The sequence below is a fragment of the Euleptes europaea genome, chromosome 11, assembly GCF_029931775.1.
Source record: "Euleptes europaea isolate rEulEur1 chromosome 11, rEulEur1.hap1, whole genome shotgun sequence".
Taxonomy (NCBI): domain Eukaryota; kingdom Metazoa; phylum Chordata; class Lepidosauria; order Squamata; family Sphaerodactylidae; genus Euleptes; species Euleptes europaea.
Window position 1 is genome coordinate 44769173 of NC_079322.1, and position 20196 is coordinate 44789368.

Here is a 20196-nt window from a genome sequence, read left to right on the forward strand (position 1 = left end):
TAGCAATACAGGCCTCTTAGTGGCAACCTAGATGGAAGCTTGTGGTGCCAGAACCAGTGTTTAGACCTGGCACTGATGTATGTCTTCTTTAGGGGACAGTCTCTGGAGTGTAGGGATGTGTGATTTGGGATGGTCCAAAGATTTTAGGGTGTAGCTGGGCCCCAATGTCTGTATGTACATTTGTCCTGGGGGCACCCCACTTTGGAGCAACTGGCGCAAGAACTGGACTTTGGACCAGGAACCAGCATATGCCCCATGGAAAGCAGAGTCCTCTGAATGTGTGGTGGTCCAAACCTTATCTTGGGGTGCAGAGCTTTTAAATTGTCCTCACGATTCAAAAACTAGAAAATGTGAATAAGGAACTGAGAATGAACTGGGAACTAACTTCAGCCTCGTTCACCAGAGGCCAAGCAGGCAGGACAATCAACCTTCTGAGACCCCAATGGCCATACAGGGAATGTGGGTTGAGTGATCTGTGCAAGCAGTGGTGTGATTGTTCCACTCCATGCCCAGCTCACAATTCAGTCTACAATTACCCACCACTAAGCAGGTTAGTTGAGTTGCAAACTGGGCGGCTGGTGAAGTAATCAAAAGACTGCTGAGGTCTGTGTAGTTCAACTCATCGTATGCCAGATTGATTCTCTGGGGAAAGGAAGTTCCACAACTGGAAAGCAAGCAATACAAATTCCTCAGTCAATAACTCAGTACTGATATTTAGGTCATGGAGAGTCTCTCCTGAGTTGACTATAGAGTCTAGCATGTGTTATATGAGAGGAAATGCTTTCAAAGGGATAAAGCTTGAGGCACGTTGGAATGATGACATCAATTTACATGACTGGCAATTGGTAGAATCCATCTATTTCTTTCATGAGTTGTGATTCAAGATCCTTTGCCTCAACAATTTTTTTTTCTTTTCAAATTTCAAATGGTCCAGGAAGCCTGGAGCACAAACGGAGTTCTCGTACCCAGAAGAGCTTCCCTTTTCATACTGATGGAGAAAGCAGAGCCATGTGAACATTCCAGTGTGAAGCTTTTCCCTTCATTGAGATGAATAAGGCACCCCATGTTCAAAAGCATTCTGTATGCACACACCGAATCACATGGAATATTCTGGGGCCGAGTAATTCTCCTGTGCCTGGATTCAGGATTCAAAACACATCTTGGAAGATCTAGTCTCAAAAGAGATTATTTGTGCAAATGCTTATGCATATATGGCTTTATGAAAAATGTCTTCCTATCCCATTTTGTTGTGGGAAGGTGCAAGCTCAGAAAAACTATTTTCACTATCTTTATGTTTGTGCCAGCTGCTAGCCATGGCTCAGCAAGACAGAAAATACCACATATATATAACCCTCTTTCCAACATAATAAAGTCATTTGTGATATTTAGAGCAGATACTGTGGCACAGAGGGATTTTAAAAATGTTGGTATAAAAAGCTAGTTCCTCCATTAACAATAATACTATTTGCATAATCAAAAGTCCCTGCTTGGCAGTAGTCCAAATATGGGAAGGAAATCTAGTGGCTTTGGATGCTTGATACAATGCATAGTTAAAAAAAATATAACATTTCAGTTGGGCCAATAGGAATTAAAATAAATTCTGTTAAACCCCATAAATGTTGGGGTTTTTAGCATTTTAGTCCAAGTGACGTTTCAAAGATGCAAATACGTTCCCAATATCATCTTTCACCCATAGATATTGCACAGGCTTTGTAAAAAAGTATCACTCCCAAAGTGGTATGACAGTACTAGTATGGATTTTTTATTTCTAGTATATTGGATAAAGGAGGGAAGGCAGCATGGTATAGCCTGATCTCGTCAGATCTCGGAAGCTAAGCAGGGTCAGCCCTGGTTAGTATTTGGATGGCAGACCACCAAGGAAGTCCAGGTTTGCTATGCAGAGGAAGGCACTGGCAAACCACCTCTATTAGTCCCTTGCCTTGAAAACCCCATAAGGGGTCGCCAGAAGTTGGCTGCAACTTGACGGCACTTTATACACATATATTGGATAAAAGAGAAAGCAAGAGCCTTTACAAGAAGAAACAGCAGCCTCTCAAAACTAATGCAAACAGTGGGTGTGGCTCCCACAACTATGTGCCACAAACACATGCAAGCCATTCTTTGTTGACAGTAAACACCATTTCTCAGATTATGTCATTTGTGTTTCAACCATGGCTTTGTTTTCAATAATGATAAACACCATATTTGGCATCACTGAGTGACTGTCCTACTGGAGGCAAAAGACAGTGCTGGGAATATCTATCCCAGTCATGCTATTCAGTCTTGTTTCAACTTGTTGGTGGTCTGTGCAAAAAACCCCAACAAACTCAGTGTGAATGACAAAGAGAAAGAAAAGGAAAAACGGTAAATGGCTGAACGGCACCCTAAATGCACCTGTTGCTTGACTGGTGGAGTCAGTCAACGATATGAATTTATGAGTGTGTGAATATTATTCATGTGGCTTATCAGCTGCACTCGTTGACTTAAAGCCAAGACCACATCAGAAAGTCCAGTCGGACAGAGTTAAAAATGAATGCATTGCTACAGCATAAAGAAGCATGTATGGCATTTAAATCAACTGAGCCTACATGAACCGTGCATTTACTCTGCCTATTAAATGGAGTCTTTAGGGAGCCCTACCAGTCATGAGGCTATGTTGAATTGGCTGATCCACGGCCGGGTGAGGTAATGCTGGAGTTGCTGGCGAAGACTGTGTCCTGGCAACAGGCTGACGTCTATCCAATCGTGCCATGCCAACTGTAGCCATCTGAGCCTGGTACATTTGCAATTGCTGGATACGGCGACCCTCTAAGATCTGCTGTTGACAGGAAAGAAGCACAACAGAGGGTAATGTGAGAAAGGATCAAGCAGAAGACTTGGGGAGGGGGAAGTGTCAAGAAATTAAGTTCATCAGGTCAGGGCTCTATTAAATAGGATCCAACGAAGTCCCACCTAAAACCTACTGAATAAATCTGTCCAGCAGATGTGTTCACACTGATCCTGATTGGCTGCCTATTTCCAGTGTACGTTCTGCATCCCTAGGAGCTACTTGTGGGAGAAAAGTATCCAGAAAGGAAAACAGGTTCTTGAAAGAAGCAGAGACTCAGTGACAATCTTCAATGAAACAAAACAATCCAAGCAAAAGAAACTTCTGTCACTCAACTGAGTCCCTATTTCATAAATAAGGTAGCCACAGAGCAATAAAATCTATGCAGATGACTAAAGATGTATTAGAAATAAAAAATATTATATTAGAAATGCCCATCTGACAGTGCAATCCTATGCAGGGTGACAACCTTCTAAGCCAGTTTATTTCAGTGGATGTAGAAAAGCGTAAATCTGTTTCGGATTGCACTTTAATTCTATTTGGCATCCTAATGTTGTAGTCCTTATGCACTTTTATACATGCCCAGAGACCATTTGAAACCCAGGTTCGAATTCCCACTCGGGCATGGAAGCTTGCTGGGTGACCTTGGGCCAATCACACACTCTCATCCTCAACCCTGGCAAGTATTTGGATAGGAGACCTCCAAGGAATACTAGGGTTGTGACATGGAAGCAGCTGTGACTTGACAGCAAAAGAGAGAGAGAGAGAGAAGATTCCAACAGGGGTAGCCTTGAATATTTCCCTTTTCCTTCCAGCTTTCAGTCACAGTATATTAAGGTCCTAAAGTATGGATTCAGGTTTTAGAAGGGCTGTAGGTGGTTCAGGAAGCCTCATTCACACACTCCCATACTCCACCCATCAGCAAACAGAAATCAGCTAAACCAGGCCAATTCTTGAGCAGCCTCTGCCTGGTCAGGAGAAGAAGGAGAAGAAGAGTTGGTTTTTATACCCCAATTTTCTCTACCTTTAAAGAGTCTCAAACCAGCTTACCATCGCCTTCCCTTTCTCTCCCCACAATAGACACCTGGTGAGGTAGGTGAGACTGAGAAAGTTCTGAGAGAACTGTGACTAGTTCAGGGTCACCCATTTGGCTTCATGTGTGTGTGTGTGTTTTAAGTGCCGTCAAGTCGCTTCCGACTCATGGCGACCCTATGAATCAAAGTCCTCCAAAATTTCCTATCTTTGACAGCCTTGCTCAGATCTTGCAAACTGAGGGCTGTGGGTTCCTTTATTGAGTCCATCCATCTCTTGTTGAGTCTTCCTCTTTTCCTGCTGCCCTCAACTTTTTCTAGCAAGACTGTCTTTTCCAGTGACTCTTGTCGTCTCATGATGTGACTAAAATACGATAACCTCAGTTTAGTCATTTTAGCTTCTAGGGTTGATCTAAGACCCACTGATTTGTTTTGTTTTTGTTTTTTGGCCGTCCACAGTATCTGTAACACTCTCCTCCAACACCACATTTCAAAGGAATTTACTTTCTTCCTATCAGCTTTCTTCAATATCCAGCTTTCACACCCATACATAGTAATAGGGAATACAATGGCATGAATTAACTTAATCTTGGTGGCCAGTGACACATCCTTACACTTCAGAATCTTTTCTAGCTCCTTCACGGCTGTCCTTCCCAGTCTCAATCTCCTTCTGATTTCTTGGCGGCAGTCTCCCTTTTGGTTGGTGATGGAGCCAAGGAATAGAAAGTCTTCAACAATTTCAATTTCCTCATTGTCAACCTTAAAGCTGTGTAATTCTCCTGTAGTCGTTACTTTTGTCTTCTTGATGTTCAGCTGTAGTCCTGCTTTCATGTGTAGGAGTGGGGAAACAAACCCAGTTCACCAGATTAGAGTCCACTGCTCATGTGGAGGAGTGGGGAATCAAACCCGGTTCTCCAAATTAGAGTCCACCGCTCTATACCAAGTCTATCCAGGGTCTTGGACAAGAAGAGGAAAGCTTTCCAGGAGGCATACTGGAGGGTCAGGCCTAATTAGTGCACAGGAAGAGCCTGGCCCCATTTCGGCAAATGAGAGATTAACTGCGCAATCCTAAAGGGGGTTAGTTAGGGAGTGTCCAGGGACGGTGCAGCTGTGCCACCTGCTGAGCAGCTTGCTGCTTAACACAGCAAGCCAAAAAATGCTATTTTTAGAAAAACCCTGTGAAACCACTCCATTGGGTTTCACGGGGATGCACCTGGGGCGAAAGGGCTTAGAGAATCAGCTCCACCCCAGGAACGCCTCTTTTGGCACCAGCTCAAGCTCCAGCGCCAGAGCTATGCTCCTGCGGCAGCTTCTGTGGCACCCAAGGGAGGTGCTGACAAAGCACTCCCCTGCTGCCGCCATAAGTAGCCCTGTGCCGGCGTGTGTGCCACTTTAGACAGCATAAGTGGCATCTACACATGCCATCTCCAGAGGCATTTCACTCCCCCTTAAGGATTGTAACAATACAATCCTAAATAGAGTTTCAGCATTCTAAACTTACTGACCTCAATAGATTTAGAAGCATGTCCAAATATTTTAGCTCTTATCATAAGTATTCTGCCCTTTTCATCTTTGTACACTAGTTCAGGAGCAAATGAGGCCTGAGCATAGATAACTAGTCCTTTAGTTTTTGTTTTGGCTAATGAAATAAAGGATTGTCCCAAAGATTTCCTTTCCAAATATTTTTTGCCTTTCTTAGCAATATGAGTTTCCTGCAAACATATCAGTGAATACTTTTGTTTTTGTAGAAATTAAAAAATCCGTCCTCTCTTCACTTTTTCATTCAAACCATTTACATTCCACGAAATAACCAACTCTTCTTCTTCAGCTAGTTATCTCAGCAATGGCAGTGGGTCCACAAGCTGAGGATGGAACTAGTTGTCATAAATCGTAAGATTATTCTTTCAGGAAGTGTGGATTCTGGTGCTGACCTCAGTTCAATCAACAAAAGGGTATTATCAAGTGCCTTTAATTCCTGAAGCCTAAAATAAGCCCCCTGGGACATTAACAATTTGTCACTATGCCATTTGGGCTGAATGGGCCAGTAAGATCTTTCAGAAGCTCATGGGCAAACTTTTGAGTGGACTTGCTTTTGCTTGTGCCTATCAAGATGACTTTTATATCATGTCAGCTACCTGAGAAGAATGTTTTTCAGCATCTGTGCATCATTTTGCAGAAACTTCATGATGCAGGCCTTACCATCAGAGCCCTAAGGTGTCAGTTTGGCTGCTATTAAGTAATCTCATTAGGCCATAGAGTTGGCAGTGGCAAGAGTAAGCCAAAATAGCTGGTACCCAAGAATGGCCTGCTCCTTCTGACAAAAAGCAAGTGCAATAATAAGTGCAAAAAGGAAGTGCAATAGTGTTCGCCAGTTACTACAGACGGTTCGTCCCAAACTGTAGCTAGATTGTGCCCCCTCTCAAACATTAGTGCACGAAAAAGCTACCAATTAAACTGAACTGGACTCCAGAATGTCAAGCAGCCTTTGACAGTCAAGGAAAAGCTCATGCAAGCTCCTGTCCTGATTGCTCCAGATTTTCAGAAGCCATTTGTTCTCCAAACTGTAAACATAGCCTGGGTGCTGTTTTGGCCCAGAAAGCACGTGATCGAGAATTACATCCTATTGTATTCCTCAACTGAAAGTTATTGCCAAGGGAAACAGCCTATTGTACTATTGAGAAGAATGTCTTGCCATCCGTTGGGCTGTTAACAAGCTGCATCCTTATCTGAGTGGGAGCAAGTTTTACTTACAAACTGATTGCAATTCATTAGTCTTTAATAAAATGAAGTGTAACAGTGACAGAATTCTTAGTTGGGCTTTGAATTTGCAAGATTTCCAGTTTGAGATTTCTCACATCAAGCAGCAGGAAAACCGCATAGCAGACAGATTATCTCAAATTGCTGTACGAGATGTTAAAATTGGCTTCAGGAGAAGAAGAAGAGGAGGTGGAGGAAGAAGAGTTGGGTTTTATAACCTGATTTTCTCTACCTTTTAAGGAGAAACAAACCCACTTACAATCTCCTTCCCTTCCTCTTCCCACAACAGACACCTTGTAAAGTAGGTGGGGCAGAGAGAGTTTGGCAAGAACTGTGACCTACGCACCCTTGCTGCCTGATGATACTCTTTGTATGCTCTGGAATTCATTTATTTTATTCAACTTCTATCCTGCCCTTTCCCAGCATAAACCAGGCTCAGGGCGGCTCACAACAATATAAAATAACAATTCATCAGCATTAAAAACATACAACATAAATGAATAAAATGAATATAAAACTACATTTAAAAACCAAACAATTTAAAAGGCGGCTAAATATAGTACGGGCAAGATCAGTCCCAGGGAGAACAAAAAGCATGGAGACCTCTCAGCACAAACCAGGGAATAACATCATATTTCAGCATATGAACTAGCATTGCTACTGTTAGGTAAATGTAAATAGAACAGCCAGTTAGTCTTTGTTAGTTATCTATGTGTTATGAATCCACTGAATTATATACTTTGTTTTTAAGAACTTTTCTCAAATTTCTTCGACAAAGCTTTCTTGCTTCATTCCGTGCGCATTACTGGGGAGTGACTTACCTACCAGGGCCTAATTTGGTTACATTACTGCACCATCAATGTTCTGACTTCAATGAAGGGCACAGATACATGCACACAGAGGGGAAATAGTCATATATAGCTATGCTTCTTCCACTGAAATAAACAGATAATATTTTGGTCATAACCACTTGCCACAGATCCCAAATATTGAGTTGGATCCTGGCAGATTTGTCACACAAGCTTGCCAAAATTTCCCTCCTTGCCACAGCCCCTGATCTCCCCCACCCCTGGTCCTGAGTGGTGCGAGATGTGGGGGGAGCCACAAAGGTGAATTCACAGAAAGTGCTCCACTATCTATTGCTCCAGAAATCACTCCACGTAGTTTGTGTCTCTCAGACAACCAGACAGTGCATGTTTGCTGGCTGTCCATTCCACTGCTTTTCCCTTTCAGGAGCTACATTAGGCCTTCCAAATATTATTGCCATCTCTGAGAATGTCAAGTTTCCTGAGGCCAGGGGCTGCCTCAAGCACTAGCAAAGATCTGTTTGCAATGAGATACTTTAGAAAAGTGTGATCGAAATTTAAGCAAGCCTATGAGGGCCTCAAAAGATACCTTGATGAATACAGCAAGCCATTAAGTAAAAGTTGACCGTGGGTCTCTTGGAAGCCATGAAGAAACTTTTAATGTGTTCACCATTTCAGACAGCGGAATCTTTAGGGCAGGTTTTACGGTATTTAATGTGAGATCACTCGTTGCCAGGGTGAGTTAATTTTGGGTTGGGCACAGAGGAGTATCTATACTTGCTGACCTAGGTATAACTTGAGGATCAAAATGTGGAAAATAAAATTAGGGCTGTGTTAGCACATACTATATTATAGTCTGCCTGGTAAAATGTAGTTTCCAGCTTCTGGTGTCTCCAATTGATTTTGGACCAAGGAAAGCAGAATACATTTTGAAGTAATCATAGCAACTGTCTAAAGGAATTGTGTGAATGTACAGCAAAGTCCTAGTATAAGTTAATGGACACTGTGCCTTTGGTGTGGCTTGGCCATTAACCATGATCTCATTAATGAGCAATCAATGCAGCAAACCTATCCTGCTTTTTGGACCATCAAGTCATACCTGTCTGCAAGTTAAGAGGAGTGACACTGCTTTGTCCAATCTCAGTGTAGGGTATGTACCACACGATGCAAAAAACTCTTTTGACTTGGGAAGCCAACTGAAAATCGACAAAAGGTACCTGCTGGCAGACAGTTTTTGGAATCTGAAGGCACTGATAGCACTTTTGCCCTTAGATGATCTGCTGTGCGCTTGCTCCTATGCCCCTATAATACTTGCTCAAATGTACATCTGTAAGTTAGGGCTGTTGAAATTTTTTTTTTGGTAAAATTCGGATTCGGCAAAATTTTCCCTGTTTTTATTTTAGAAATGCCGAAGTCCGAACTCCCCCTATTCAGATTCGTGGAATTTGGCATGAAATTCGGCTTTCCTGAATAAATTCAGCCGAATAAAGCCATTTAAAGCACATTTGCGGCTTTCCACGATTCCGGGGAGCATTTTTGGAGGTAGAGGTCCCAAACTTTCAGGGTAGTTTGGAGGGACCGTACTTGCAAGAACCCCTAGGTTTGGTGAAGATTGGGTCAGGGGTCCCGAGTTATGGGGTCTGGAAGTGGTCCCCCCATCCGCCCATTGGAATGTATGGGAGCAGGCAATCCTTAATGTGCATCTAGAGAGCGGCAAATCCAAGGCAAAACCTCCCATTGTTTCTCGTTGGCTATTTATGCACAGGAGGTTTTGCTTTGGATTTGCTGCTCTCTAGATGCAATTTCCCCCAGACAAATTCTCAAAACTCTGCAGGGGGGTTTGAGAATTTGGATGGGGAAAATGTGCATCTGGAGAGCAGCAAATCCAAGGCAAAACCTCCCATTGTTGCGGACTGATAAAAGGCTGCGTTGTTTACAATTTGCTCCGCTTTACCTTGGGAGCAAAGCCACACCACGGCTCTTACTTCCAAGTAATCAGGCCAGAGGATCAAGAAGGCCTGCCCTTTCCTCTACATTTCACTTCCTCCTGTCACTGCTTCCTCAGCCCCAGGGGCACCCAAAAACAATGAAGACAGGGGGAAAATTGAGGGAGGAGACAATGTGGCTAAGCTGTCACTGTCATGGGAAAGGAGAAATCCTGAGCAGGGACACCCGCGGGGGGCCGGGGAGGGGGAGAATAAGCAGGATGCTGTATTTTATGGCACACGACACCACTGGCGCATACACACATGCACGCCCGCTACACGCCATTCCCTCCCCCCATTACGCAAAAGAAGGCAAAAGCTCAGATTCTATGGACACGGCCCACAGAGACAATCAGCCCCCAAGCAGAACAGCCCCCTCCACAACAAGAAGATGCAAATTCCAAATGAAGGAGAACAACGGGGCAGCCAGAGAGAGGAGGCTCACCAACCCACACTGACCTCCAGGCAAAGGTGGCAACCAGTGGAAAAAAACCAGTAGCGCAGAGGCAATCAACCCCCCCAGCAGAACAGCCCCCCATTTGGCTTCCCCACACACACAGAATTCCCCCCACATACACACACACACAGGAAAAAAGTTATAGAGAAAATCCCCAAAATGGGTCAAACTGTGGATGTCTTCTCTTCCAGCAGAAGCAGGGGTCAGGAGGAGTAATCCAATCTGATTCCAGCAAGCAGCAGCAGTCACCTCAGCTCAGGATCTCTCACAATCAGCACTTCCGGGTTTACCATAGTTTTTGGAGGAAATTGTTAGAGCACCCCGCACAATGCCAGCACTTCTGGGGTAAACCTGGAAGTGATATTATCGTGCCATGCACTTAAGTGCTAGGATCACTCCCCCCTCTTCCTACTTCTGCCTGCCAACTAGCTGAAGGTCGGTGGGCAGCATGGCGGATTGGCGGGCATCGGGTATTTGGCAACCCTAATCATAACCATTTAATTCTGTAATGACTAGAGGATTTGTAGGCAAAGCAGCTACTGAGCATATGAATATGCTTATGTAATCTGAGTTTAAGGTTCAGACTAAACATAATCTCCTGCAGGGTTTTTAAAGATTAAAAGGAACTATGGCCCTAGGGTTGCCAGGCACCACCTGACAACCAGCAAGAGTCAAGGGCAGGGACATGGGGGGCACTGTTGGCAACAATGTGACATCAGTTCGGGGGGAAATCCCTAAGTGATGTCACATCTTGCCAGAAACTCTATATAAAAACTTAGAGCCATTTTTAAAAATAAATTTCCCACCACCAGTCTAAGGAAGAGAAACAAGATCTAGGACAGGGGATCCCCCACCAGGAAAATAGCAGCCCTGTCTGGCCCACTTGAATTGGATCATGGGCAGGGTATCAGGAAGAGGCAGGGTTTGACCCTTTCTCTATTCTGTTTTTCATATTCAAATCTCTGGCCCACAGTGAAGCTGCTATATGGCACAAAAGAGAAAACATGCAAATACTGTACAATGTTAGAACATATCCCCCACTAAGCAATGCTCTTTAGTTTTTGTTATTTTTACATTTACTAGAAAATAATAAAATGCAAACATACCCAATATCAGCTGGTACTTAAACTACAATGGATGAAAGTAGATAATTCATTCAAATCAAAGCCTCACAAGGGTTCTCTTCCATTGCTCCCATTATTTTAAATGAGGCTTTTACAGAATTTCCTGATGGACTGTGCCAATACTGTGATACTTTTTTAAAAATGAGCTTTAAATATATATAGTAAAAGAGTCAAGCATCTGAAATCCCAGCTGAGGCAAAATGTTAATTCTAATTGTTCTATTTAGCTGGCCTTGGTTTGTGACAAGCTTGTTATTATACAGATTTCCTACCTACCACCCTCACTTTTACCAAGTGAAATTTTGCAGACGACTCTTCTTGAAGCTCACCTCTTTATTCCTAATTATCTTGGCCCTGTGTTCACTCAAAGAAATATTACAGTTGTCCCCGAGAGTTCTCATTTGGGACAAGTGACAAACTAAATTATCCAGTGTTTGGAAATTTAAAAAGAAAACCTCACAAACTGCAAATCCTTATATGCTGAAAGGCAGGCCTGTTCTTACTACTAACCACATTTTTACTCCTTTATTGGCACTTATCCAATAGACACCCTAACCATTTTTGAATTTCCCTATTGTATTCATTGATTTACTCCATTTATATCCCAGACTTCTACAAAAGTATTCAGGGCAGCCAGACCATCTCAGAGGTCCAAGAGGCCCAGGGCACTTCCAGCTTTTGAGGCCCCACCACTCATAAATAGGGTTGCCAACTGCCAGGTAGTAGCAGGAGATCTCCTGCTAATACAACTGATCTCCAGCCAATAGAGATCAGATCACCTGGAGAAAAGTGGCCGCTTTGGCAATTGAACTCTATGGCATTGAAGTCCCTCCCATCTTCAAACCCCACCCTCCTCAGGCTCTGCCCCAAAAATCTCCTGCCAGTGGCAAAGAGGGACCTGGCAACCCTACTCATAAATCCAGAAAGCGAATGCATTGCATAGACTGGCCCAAGCTCAGATTGACAGTGTTAAATTTATTAAGTTCATGGGTAAATTTTTCAAGGTCCTCTTTATGGATCCATATGATGAAGATGTTGTCAATGTATCTTGGGTAAAGGAGAGGCCATTGAGGAAGGGAGCTAAGGAAGTACTGAGTACCTTCCATATTGTGGAGCCACGCATGGTACCCATGGCAGTACTATTTACCTGAAGATACAAGTTGTCATGAGATCTCAAATAAGGTGGATAAGAGCAAAGTGATAATGCTTGGTGGCCATAGGGGTAACATTCACATTTACATTTATTTGTGATGGATTTTGATATTTAGATCCATGTTGATCATAGTAGTAGTTTACTAGGAGATTGCTGCCAGTCTCACAAATATCTACAAATAATGGTATCATAAGGCCTGAGAATGAAGTCTACAGAGACAGATACCCTGACCATTAGTAGTGGGACCTGAAAAGGTATACCTGGTTTGTGTATTTTGGTTGGTAAATAGAAGATACTGGTCAAGATACCTGCAGTATGTCTGAGCAAATTTTCTTCTACACATTTGTAGGATATTTCTTCAGCTCAGTGGGTGCCTGAATATAGTGGTCTGTGCAATGTAGTTTTGGAGAATTGCCTCAACCAGGATCCTTTATGTAACACAATTTGTTTATGATAAGGGTGTCTTTGACATGATATCTGCATTGTTTCTGAGGCTATGGCTAACATTTTCTTCTGCATGACGGAAATATTTTATTTATTTTGGTTTCTACTCTATCCTCTGACCCTGGCAAACTATACCATTTACTATTAAGATATCTACCTAGGCGTGACAATGGAAACATTCCATACAAATTTAATGTGGTATTGCAATAATAAAAAATAATCTGTGCAGAATTTTTGTTTCTGTAGTCCTTTCCTTTCCTTCCTTTTATCCCTTAGAAGCTCTTTGATCAATTGATCTTGAGCAGCATATATCTAGTGTTGGAGGGATATAAGGACTGAAACAAATCTTGCCACTGACAATGTAGCCTTGGGGTCCCTATCACTTAGTAAAAAAGGCATTATGTCAGTCACAGAGGCATTGGATTTGTATATTAAAAGGGGGGAAATATAGTGCGATCGAAGTTCCTCGTAAAAGCGGCATTCCAAAAGGGTATGGGCTAATGAGTCAATAGAGCCAGATAGTAGTGTGGCATGGTGGTGTGTGTTGGATCAAGTCTGGTGATGAAAGTATTCCTCAAGTTGTAGAGGATGAAAATAAAGCCTCCAGGACAAAGCAAATGGTATATGGGTATGATAGGCTGAAATCTTCTCGGTCTCAGTAAGCACTACTCAGTAGATTTTCTGGCCTCATGTTTCCTGGTCTCCTTGAGAACCAGAACTTACCCTGCCACTGATTACTTGGAAGGATCTAGAGCTGGATTTAGCACCCAAAAGACTGTGGCCTTGTGAGCTGGATGATCCAGCAAGATTCCCCTCCTAACCCAAGGCTTTGAGCCTGGTAATGTGTCTCTGCTGGGATATCTCAGCTGCCTCTGCTGATCCTAGTGGGCGGAAGTGGATCCTGGTGGGCTTGTGAATGGGCTGGCACTAAGTTGCCCCAAGACCTGGAAGGAAGAGGGACGATCTGATGGAAGATCTCCAACTTCATACTATTTAATGGCAAGTGCTGGTGAAGGCGCTTCAACAGCAGACTACCTAGGGGCAGCCTCTGGAACAGATAGGGCAGATTCAACTACCATGCAGGGGTCTCCTGGAGTTCCCTGCTTTCCCCCAGGCTATATTTCTGGCTCCTCAGGCTTTTTCTCTGAGGCTTCTCTGAGTCACAATCCAGAGTCTGCTCATTGGGGGTCATACTACTTAATGTACAGTAGTGTTTTCCATGTGATTCAGATAACATTCACTCCCCACTGTTAATGTTAGCTATACCAGATAGGAGCTATGTTGTCTGAAGTGGCCTAACAAACAATTAGAATAACACTTCTCCGCTCCCCAACCGGACACAAGTAAGGAAGTTAAGTTGTGTTCTATCGTGAACAGCCATGTTGTTTAGAGGACTATTTTGAATCCACTGATTAACCACTTTGAAATTTCCGCTTCTCCCTTTCAGATTCAAGCCCAGTTGACCTTGCAGCTAATTATACAGCCCTATGTCTTTGAGCATCGTCAGCATCCCTGATTGCAGTCCCTAGGCCTTTGCTGGCTCAAATTGAGGGGAAGTAAGGGAGATCAGGCAGATTGCCCAGGGGCCCTTTTCCAGTATGGTTGATCAAGGCATCCAATCTCTAAAGATATTTTCAGTGAGTTAAAAGAGTGGGTTAACTGGGAATGATTATCCATATACTTGTCCTTTAGAGTTGGATCAATGAAGGATCCTCTAGTTGTGCTTAAGAGTCTTTCCAGTTCAGAAAGTAGTTGATACTCTTTGTGAGGCTATTCTTTTTGCTTGAGGCCCTCATCGTTCTGACAATAGAATAGCCATGTCTCCCCAGGTTGTGTAACCATTAACTCCCTAAGAAAACGAAACTGGCATAAATGTGGGCAATTTTCCTTCAATGCCCTTGACTTGAGGCAAATAAGGATGCTGATTAATGGCAGCAGAAACATATTCAACTTGAAGTGAAATTTTCAAATACTCAATAGAAAAACAAAGGGCTTTTCCGTACGCCCGACTTACTCCTGATTTTTTTGTCAGTTGATCCACAAGCAGTGGAATGGGTTTGAGCACAGTTCTTCCACACATCTGCCTTCCCTCTGCATTTTCACAGTTGTGGAGTCAGTTTCTTTTCTTTGTGTATATTAAACAATCAGGATTTTCAAGCGAAGGTGTCATTGGTGCCTCACAGCACCCCCTTTTTATTTTTTTGTGCATGCTTATATTGATATAGAATCATAGAATCATAGAGTTGGAAGGGACCACCAGGGTCATCAAGACCAACCCCCTGCACAATGCAGGAAATTCACAACTACCTCCCTCACACACACACACAGTGACCAGAAGATGGCCAAGATGCCCTCCCTCTCATCATCTGCCTTAGGTCACAGAGTCAGCATTGCTGACAGATGGCCATCTAATCTCTTTTTAAAAACCTCCATGGAAGGAGAGCTTACCACCTCTCGAGGAAGCCTGTTCCACTGAAGAACAGCTCTGTTAGAAAATTCTTCCTATATATTGATACAGTGTTGTAGTGATGGTTTAAGCAGCTTCTCTGAAGTTCCACCTTTCTTTTATTTTTTTAAGTAAGTCTTTATCCAGTTCCCTTCAGATAGATGCTATTTTTCCTTATATTTACACAAGAGAGGAGGATAGAGACTTACTTAAAAAAAATTAAAGCTGGGAATTTGGAGAATTTGCTTAAACTATTACTACAATACTGTATTCATATACTGATATTTTGGTGCCTTTAAAAAAATAAAAATGAAATTATTTGTCTTCTAGGTGGGAGGAGGAAAGGGAGTGGTTTGACCATAAGACAGTCCAATCATCGAAAAGTGAGCTGGAGGTGGGTAGGAGTGGGTAAGACAAAGAAAATTGATGGAAACATCACGCACAATGAAAAAGATGACTCAATTGGCTTCTAGAAAAAGACCGGGTTAAAAGTGGTCTCAAAAGAACTGGAAAAAATGAGAGCGGGGGGGATGAAGTTAAAATTAATGGCAAAAAAATGTGTATGTAAATTAGGGGATAAACCAAAGCAGTATGGGGACAGAACTGACAGAAAAAAACCATGTGGGAAAGCCCCAAACCACATTTACAGAGATTTTGAGTGCAGTTGATGGCATTAAGTTGTTGCCCAGCCTGACATTTTGAACAACTTTCTGGGCAGGGGAAACCCAAAGAGACAGCCTATACAAGGACCTCTAATAGACAGGGGAATTGAAATGGTGGTTCCACACTGCAATCAATGCAATGAATTAATTCTTCTGATATCCCATCTCCCCAGCCAATACAAAAGTCTTTCTGAGAAGTCACTAGTGAGTCAGTATGGTGTAGTAATTAGACTGCTGGACTTGGGAGATCTGGGTTCAAGCCCCACTCAGCCATGTGATGAACTTGGGTCAATCACGCTCGCTCAGGCACACAATGGGAAAAGAAGAACTACATACATTACCCATAGCTCCTTGGAGGAAGGATGGGGTGAAAATGGACAGACAGACTGGCATTGGAGTTCCATTGAAACCTTGTGCTGCATTCCATTCCATTTATGATAGGTAGCAGTAGAGCAAAACCAGTGCTTTTTTGTGTGTTTTTTAAATACCAGTAATCATATAAGTCGGCTGCAACTTGACAGCACTTTACACACACACAATCATATATAAGGTTGTGTTGATTTCAACCAGTTTCCCACTCAGGACTTGGGGGAGTTCTGAAAAAGGTGCCAGTTCTCAATACCATCATCATCAACAACAACAAAAAATCCCCTCAGCAACTTGCAAGGGGGGGGGGAGTATTTGTTTGACTCTATTTATGGCTGACACATCTGGGATTTCTCCCAGCATTGTGTTCATCGAAAATACTGCCTGCCACCTCTGTCATTGCTCCTCAGCTACTGAGGGCAGCATGTTTTTCTGTATTTGATGGGGCTCTCTGCTCTCTTTCTCTCACTCTTAGCCACTGAGGGGCAGCTTGCTGTGTTCTATCAGCTAAGGGTAGGGGTATAGTTGCCATCCTCCAGGTGGGGGCTGGATATTTATATATTTAATAGTGACATGTGACCTGCATCTGCGGATAACTAAATCCATGGCTCAGGGCCACACCAACCCGATATCGATTTTCCTGCAAACTTGGAGTACTCCCCAGGTTTGCAGAAAAATCTGAAAACTTAAAAAAAATTGGGCATTTAAATCCCCTCTGATTAAAAAAATAGCGTTGTCTGTGCATGCTCAGACAATGCTCTTACCTTTTGCTCAGACAATGCTCTGTGACAAAGCCACTGCCACAGGGATCCACTCTGGGCCCAGCCACAGAGCCAGCAGATGCCTGGAACTGCTCCAGGACTGGGGCTGCTACCAGACACTGCCGCCACATAGTGGGGCTCGGAGGGGAGTGGTTATGCTGGCTCACAAATGGGGTGGGGAGATGGGATTCCCCCCACACATTTTGCAGCCCCCCTTGCCTCCCAGAATTACAACTGATCTCCAGGCTACACAAATCGTTTATTTATGTATGTATTATTTATAACATTTATGTCACCTTTCCTGGAGAGAATGGCTGCTTTGGAAGGTGGATTGTATGGCATTATACCCTACCGAGGTCTCTCCCCTCCCTAAACTCCACCCTCCCAGACCCCACTCTCTAATCCCCAGGTATTTCCAAACCCAGAGCTGGCAACCCTAGTAGGGGTAACAAATGAAGTTCAACATGTCTAAAACATAATTAGGCTAAATGTCTCAGTACACTGCTAACTAGGGTTGCCAGGTTCCCCCCTCTCCTCTAGCGGGAGGTAAAGATCGCATGGGCGCGTGGCTCAAACTGGGAGTTTGAGTGGTAAACGGCCCCTTGCGATGCAGCGCTTCCAGCTGTAAACCAAAAATGACGTGGCACGGTGGGCAGGCTCACATGCATGTGTTGCCCGCCGACCCTCAGCTGGTTGGCGGCAGCCAGGTGAATTGGTGGGAGTTGGCCCGCCACCACCTGGCACTTGGCAACCCTACTGCTAACACCAACACCGAGCTCCTCGCTCTTCAACCACTTCCAAAACTACAGGGGCTGAAAAGGACCAAACAACCCCAACAAAAAGGCATAGCACCCTTATATATACAGGAGAGGCCAATGAGGCTTGCCACTGACAATGTTGCTTCTAGTGGGCAATAGGGTTGCCAACCTCCAGGCAGTGGGGAGAAAAACGGCACCTCTGTACTTGTACCAAAAGGTTTAGAAAAACAGTACAGGAAACTGTATATACACAAAGTGCAAATATTTATAAGCTACTGAGGTGAAACATAGACCATATACGTGACATATATACAACACAATTATATACAATATGTACAGTTCACACAAAAAATGTAGAGAAATTTCCAAAGGTCTCAGCTGAGTACCACAAATATATAGAGGAAGTTCCAAAGGTCTCAACTGAGTACCAAATGAATGCTAATATTGTAATCCTTGTGTAAAGTTCATATAGAGCCACAATCATCGATGGATACGGCCGTTTCAGATCCACAGCAGTGGAAATCTTTCTTCAGTCCTTCTAAAAATTAATATATTACCATCAGTATATAAATATATAAAGATTATGACTATTAAAAATTGAGTCAATACAATATACTTACAATACAAAAGTGCTGTTACATAGTCATCATTCCTTCCCACACAGGGTAAGTATGAGCAATCAGAAGTCAGTAAAGTACATCACATAGTGCAGCTAATAAACTAGAACAGAGTCTTAATCAGATACATAGGAAAACCCAGGTGTTGCTGATGATGCATCCCCGAAGTGGGTTAGAATTCTTTAAAGTGACAATGTATATTTTAGCAGCATTTTAACATCAGCTTAACCTTATAGGAAGTAAGAAATCTCCAGGCCCCACCTGGAGCTTGGCAACCTTAGAACTGACAGTCCTAGTATAATACCATATAGTCCACCATTTAAGGGTAAAGAGTAATGCTTCAGGTCACAAACTGGCAACCCCAATAATGCAATTTGTGGTGGGTAGTTGGTTGGAATTCTTAAAGTGACAGTGTATATTTTAGCAGCATTTTAACATTGGCTTTACCCTATAGAAAGCAAGAAAAATCATTATCCAGGTTTAATCCATTTGGAGACATCGTGTTCAAAAGGTGAATGAAGAAAGCCTCCTTCTGCCTTAACAATCTTTCGTTGTCACCTATATTGAAACGTTTCCTCTGCATTCAGATATATACAGGGATGTTTCAGGCAAATCTATTGTGGGACACTATAAGTGCCATAAATGCATGGCATGTGATCTATGTCTTGAAGTCAAAGAATTCAGGAGAACTGATAGTGATTTTGTATTCAAATTGCAGTCCTTTACCAACTGTGACACACGTTTCTGTGTTTACTGTTTGCGCTGCCCGTGTGGCAAATTTTACATAGGCTCATCAATTAGACCAATTAAAATGCGCATATTGGAGCATAAATCCAGGATACGGGCCAAGATAGTATCTGCCCCGGTTGTAGAACATTTTCTCGAGATGCACCATAATGAAAATGAGCTTCGCTACTTTGTAATCTGGCGACTGCAGAGGAAACGTTTCAATATAGGTGACAACGAAAGATTGTTAAGGCAGAAGGAGGCTTTCTTCATTCACCTTTTGAACACGATGTCTCCAAATGGATTAAACCTGGATAATGATTTTTCTTGCTTTCTATAGGGTAAAGCCAATGTTAAAATGCTGCTAAAATATACACTGTCACTTTAAGAATTCCAACCAACTACCCACCACAAATTGCATTATTGGGGTTGCCAGTTTGTGACCTGAAGCATTACTCTTTACCCTTAAATGGTGGACTATATGGTATTATACTAGGACTGTCAGTTCTAAGGTTGCCAAGCTCCAGGTGGGGCCTGGAGATTTCTTACTTCCTATAAGGTTAAGCTGATGTTAAAATGCTGCTAAAATATACATTGTCACTTTAAAGAATTCTAACCCACTTCGGGGATGCATCATCAGCAACACCTGGGTTTTCCTATGTATCTGATTAAGACTCTGTTCTAGTTTATTAGCTGCACTATGTGATGTACTTTACTGACTTCTGATTGCTCATACTTACCCTGTGTGGGAAGGAATGATGAATATGTAACAGCACTTTTGTATTGTAAGTATATTGTATTGACTCAATTTTTAATAGTCATAATCTTTATATATTTATATACTGATGGTAATATATTAATTTTTAGAAGGACTGAAGAAAGATTTCCACTGCTGTGGATCTGAAACGGCCGTATCCATCGATGATTGTGGCTCTATATGAACTTTACACAAGGATTACAATATTAGCATTCATTTGGTACTCAGTTGAGACCTTTGGAACTTCCTCTATATATTTGTGGTACTCAGCTGAGACCTTTGGAAATTTCTCTACATTTTTTGTGTGAACTGTACATATTGTATATAATTGTGTTGTATATATGTCACGTATATGGTCTATGTTTCACCTCAGTAGCTTATAAATATTTGCACTTTGTGTATATACAGTTTCCTGTACTGTTTTTCTAAACCTTTTGGTACAAGTACAGAGGTGCCGTTTTTCTCCCCACTACCAGTGTGGCACTATGGCTAGTTTAACTGAGACCTTTAGTTTCAGTGC

General features: G+C 42.7%; 1 protein-coding gene across 1 annotated transcript in view; it reads right to left on the reverse strand.

Annotated features, from left to right (window-relative positions):
- Window positions 1–20196, reverse strand: part of HDAC9 (histone deacetylase 9) — a 504774-nt gene that overhangs the window by 161392 nt on the left and 323186 nt on the right. Inside the window, exon 13 of the mRNA XM_056857023.1 lies at window positions 2641–2815. Coding sequence (XP_056713001.1) covers window positions 2641–2815 — 175 coding nt within the window. The remainder of the gene's footprint in view (window positions 1–2640; window positions 2816–20196) is intronic.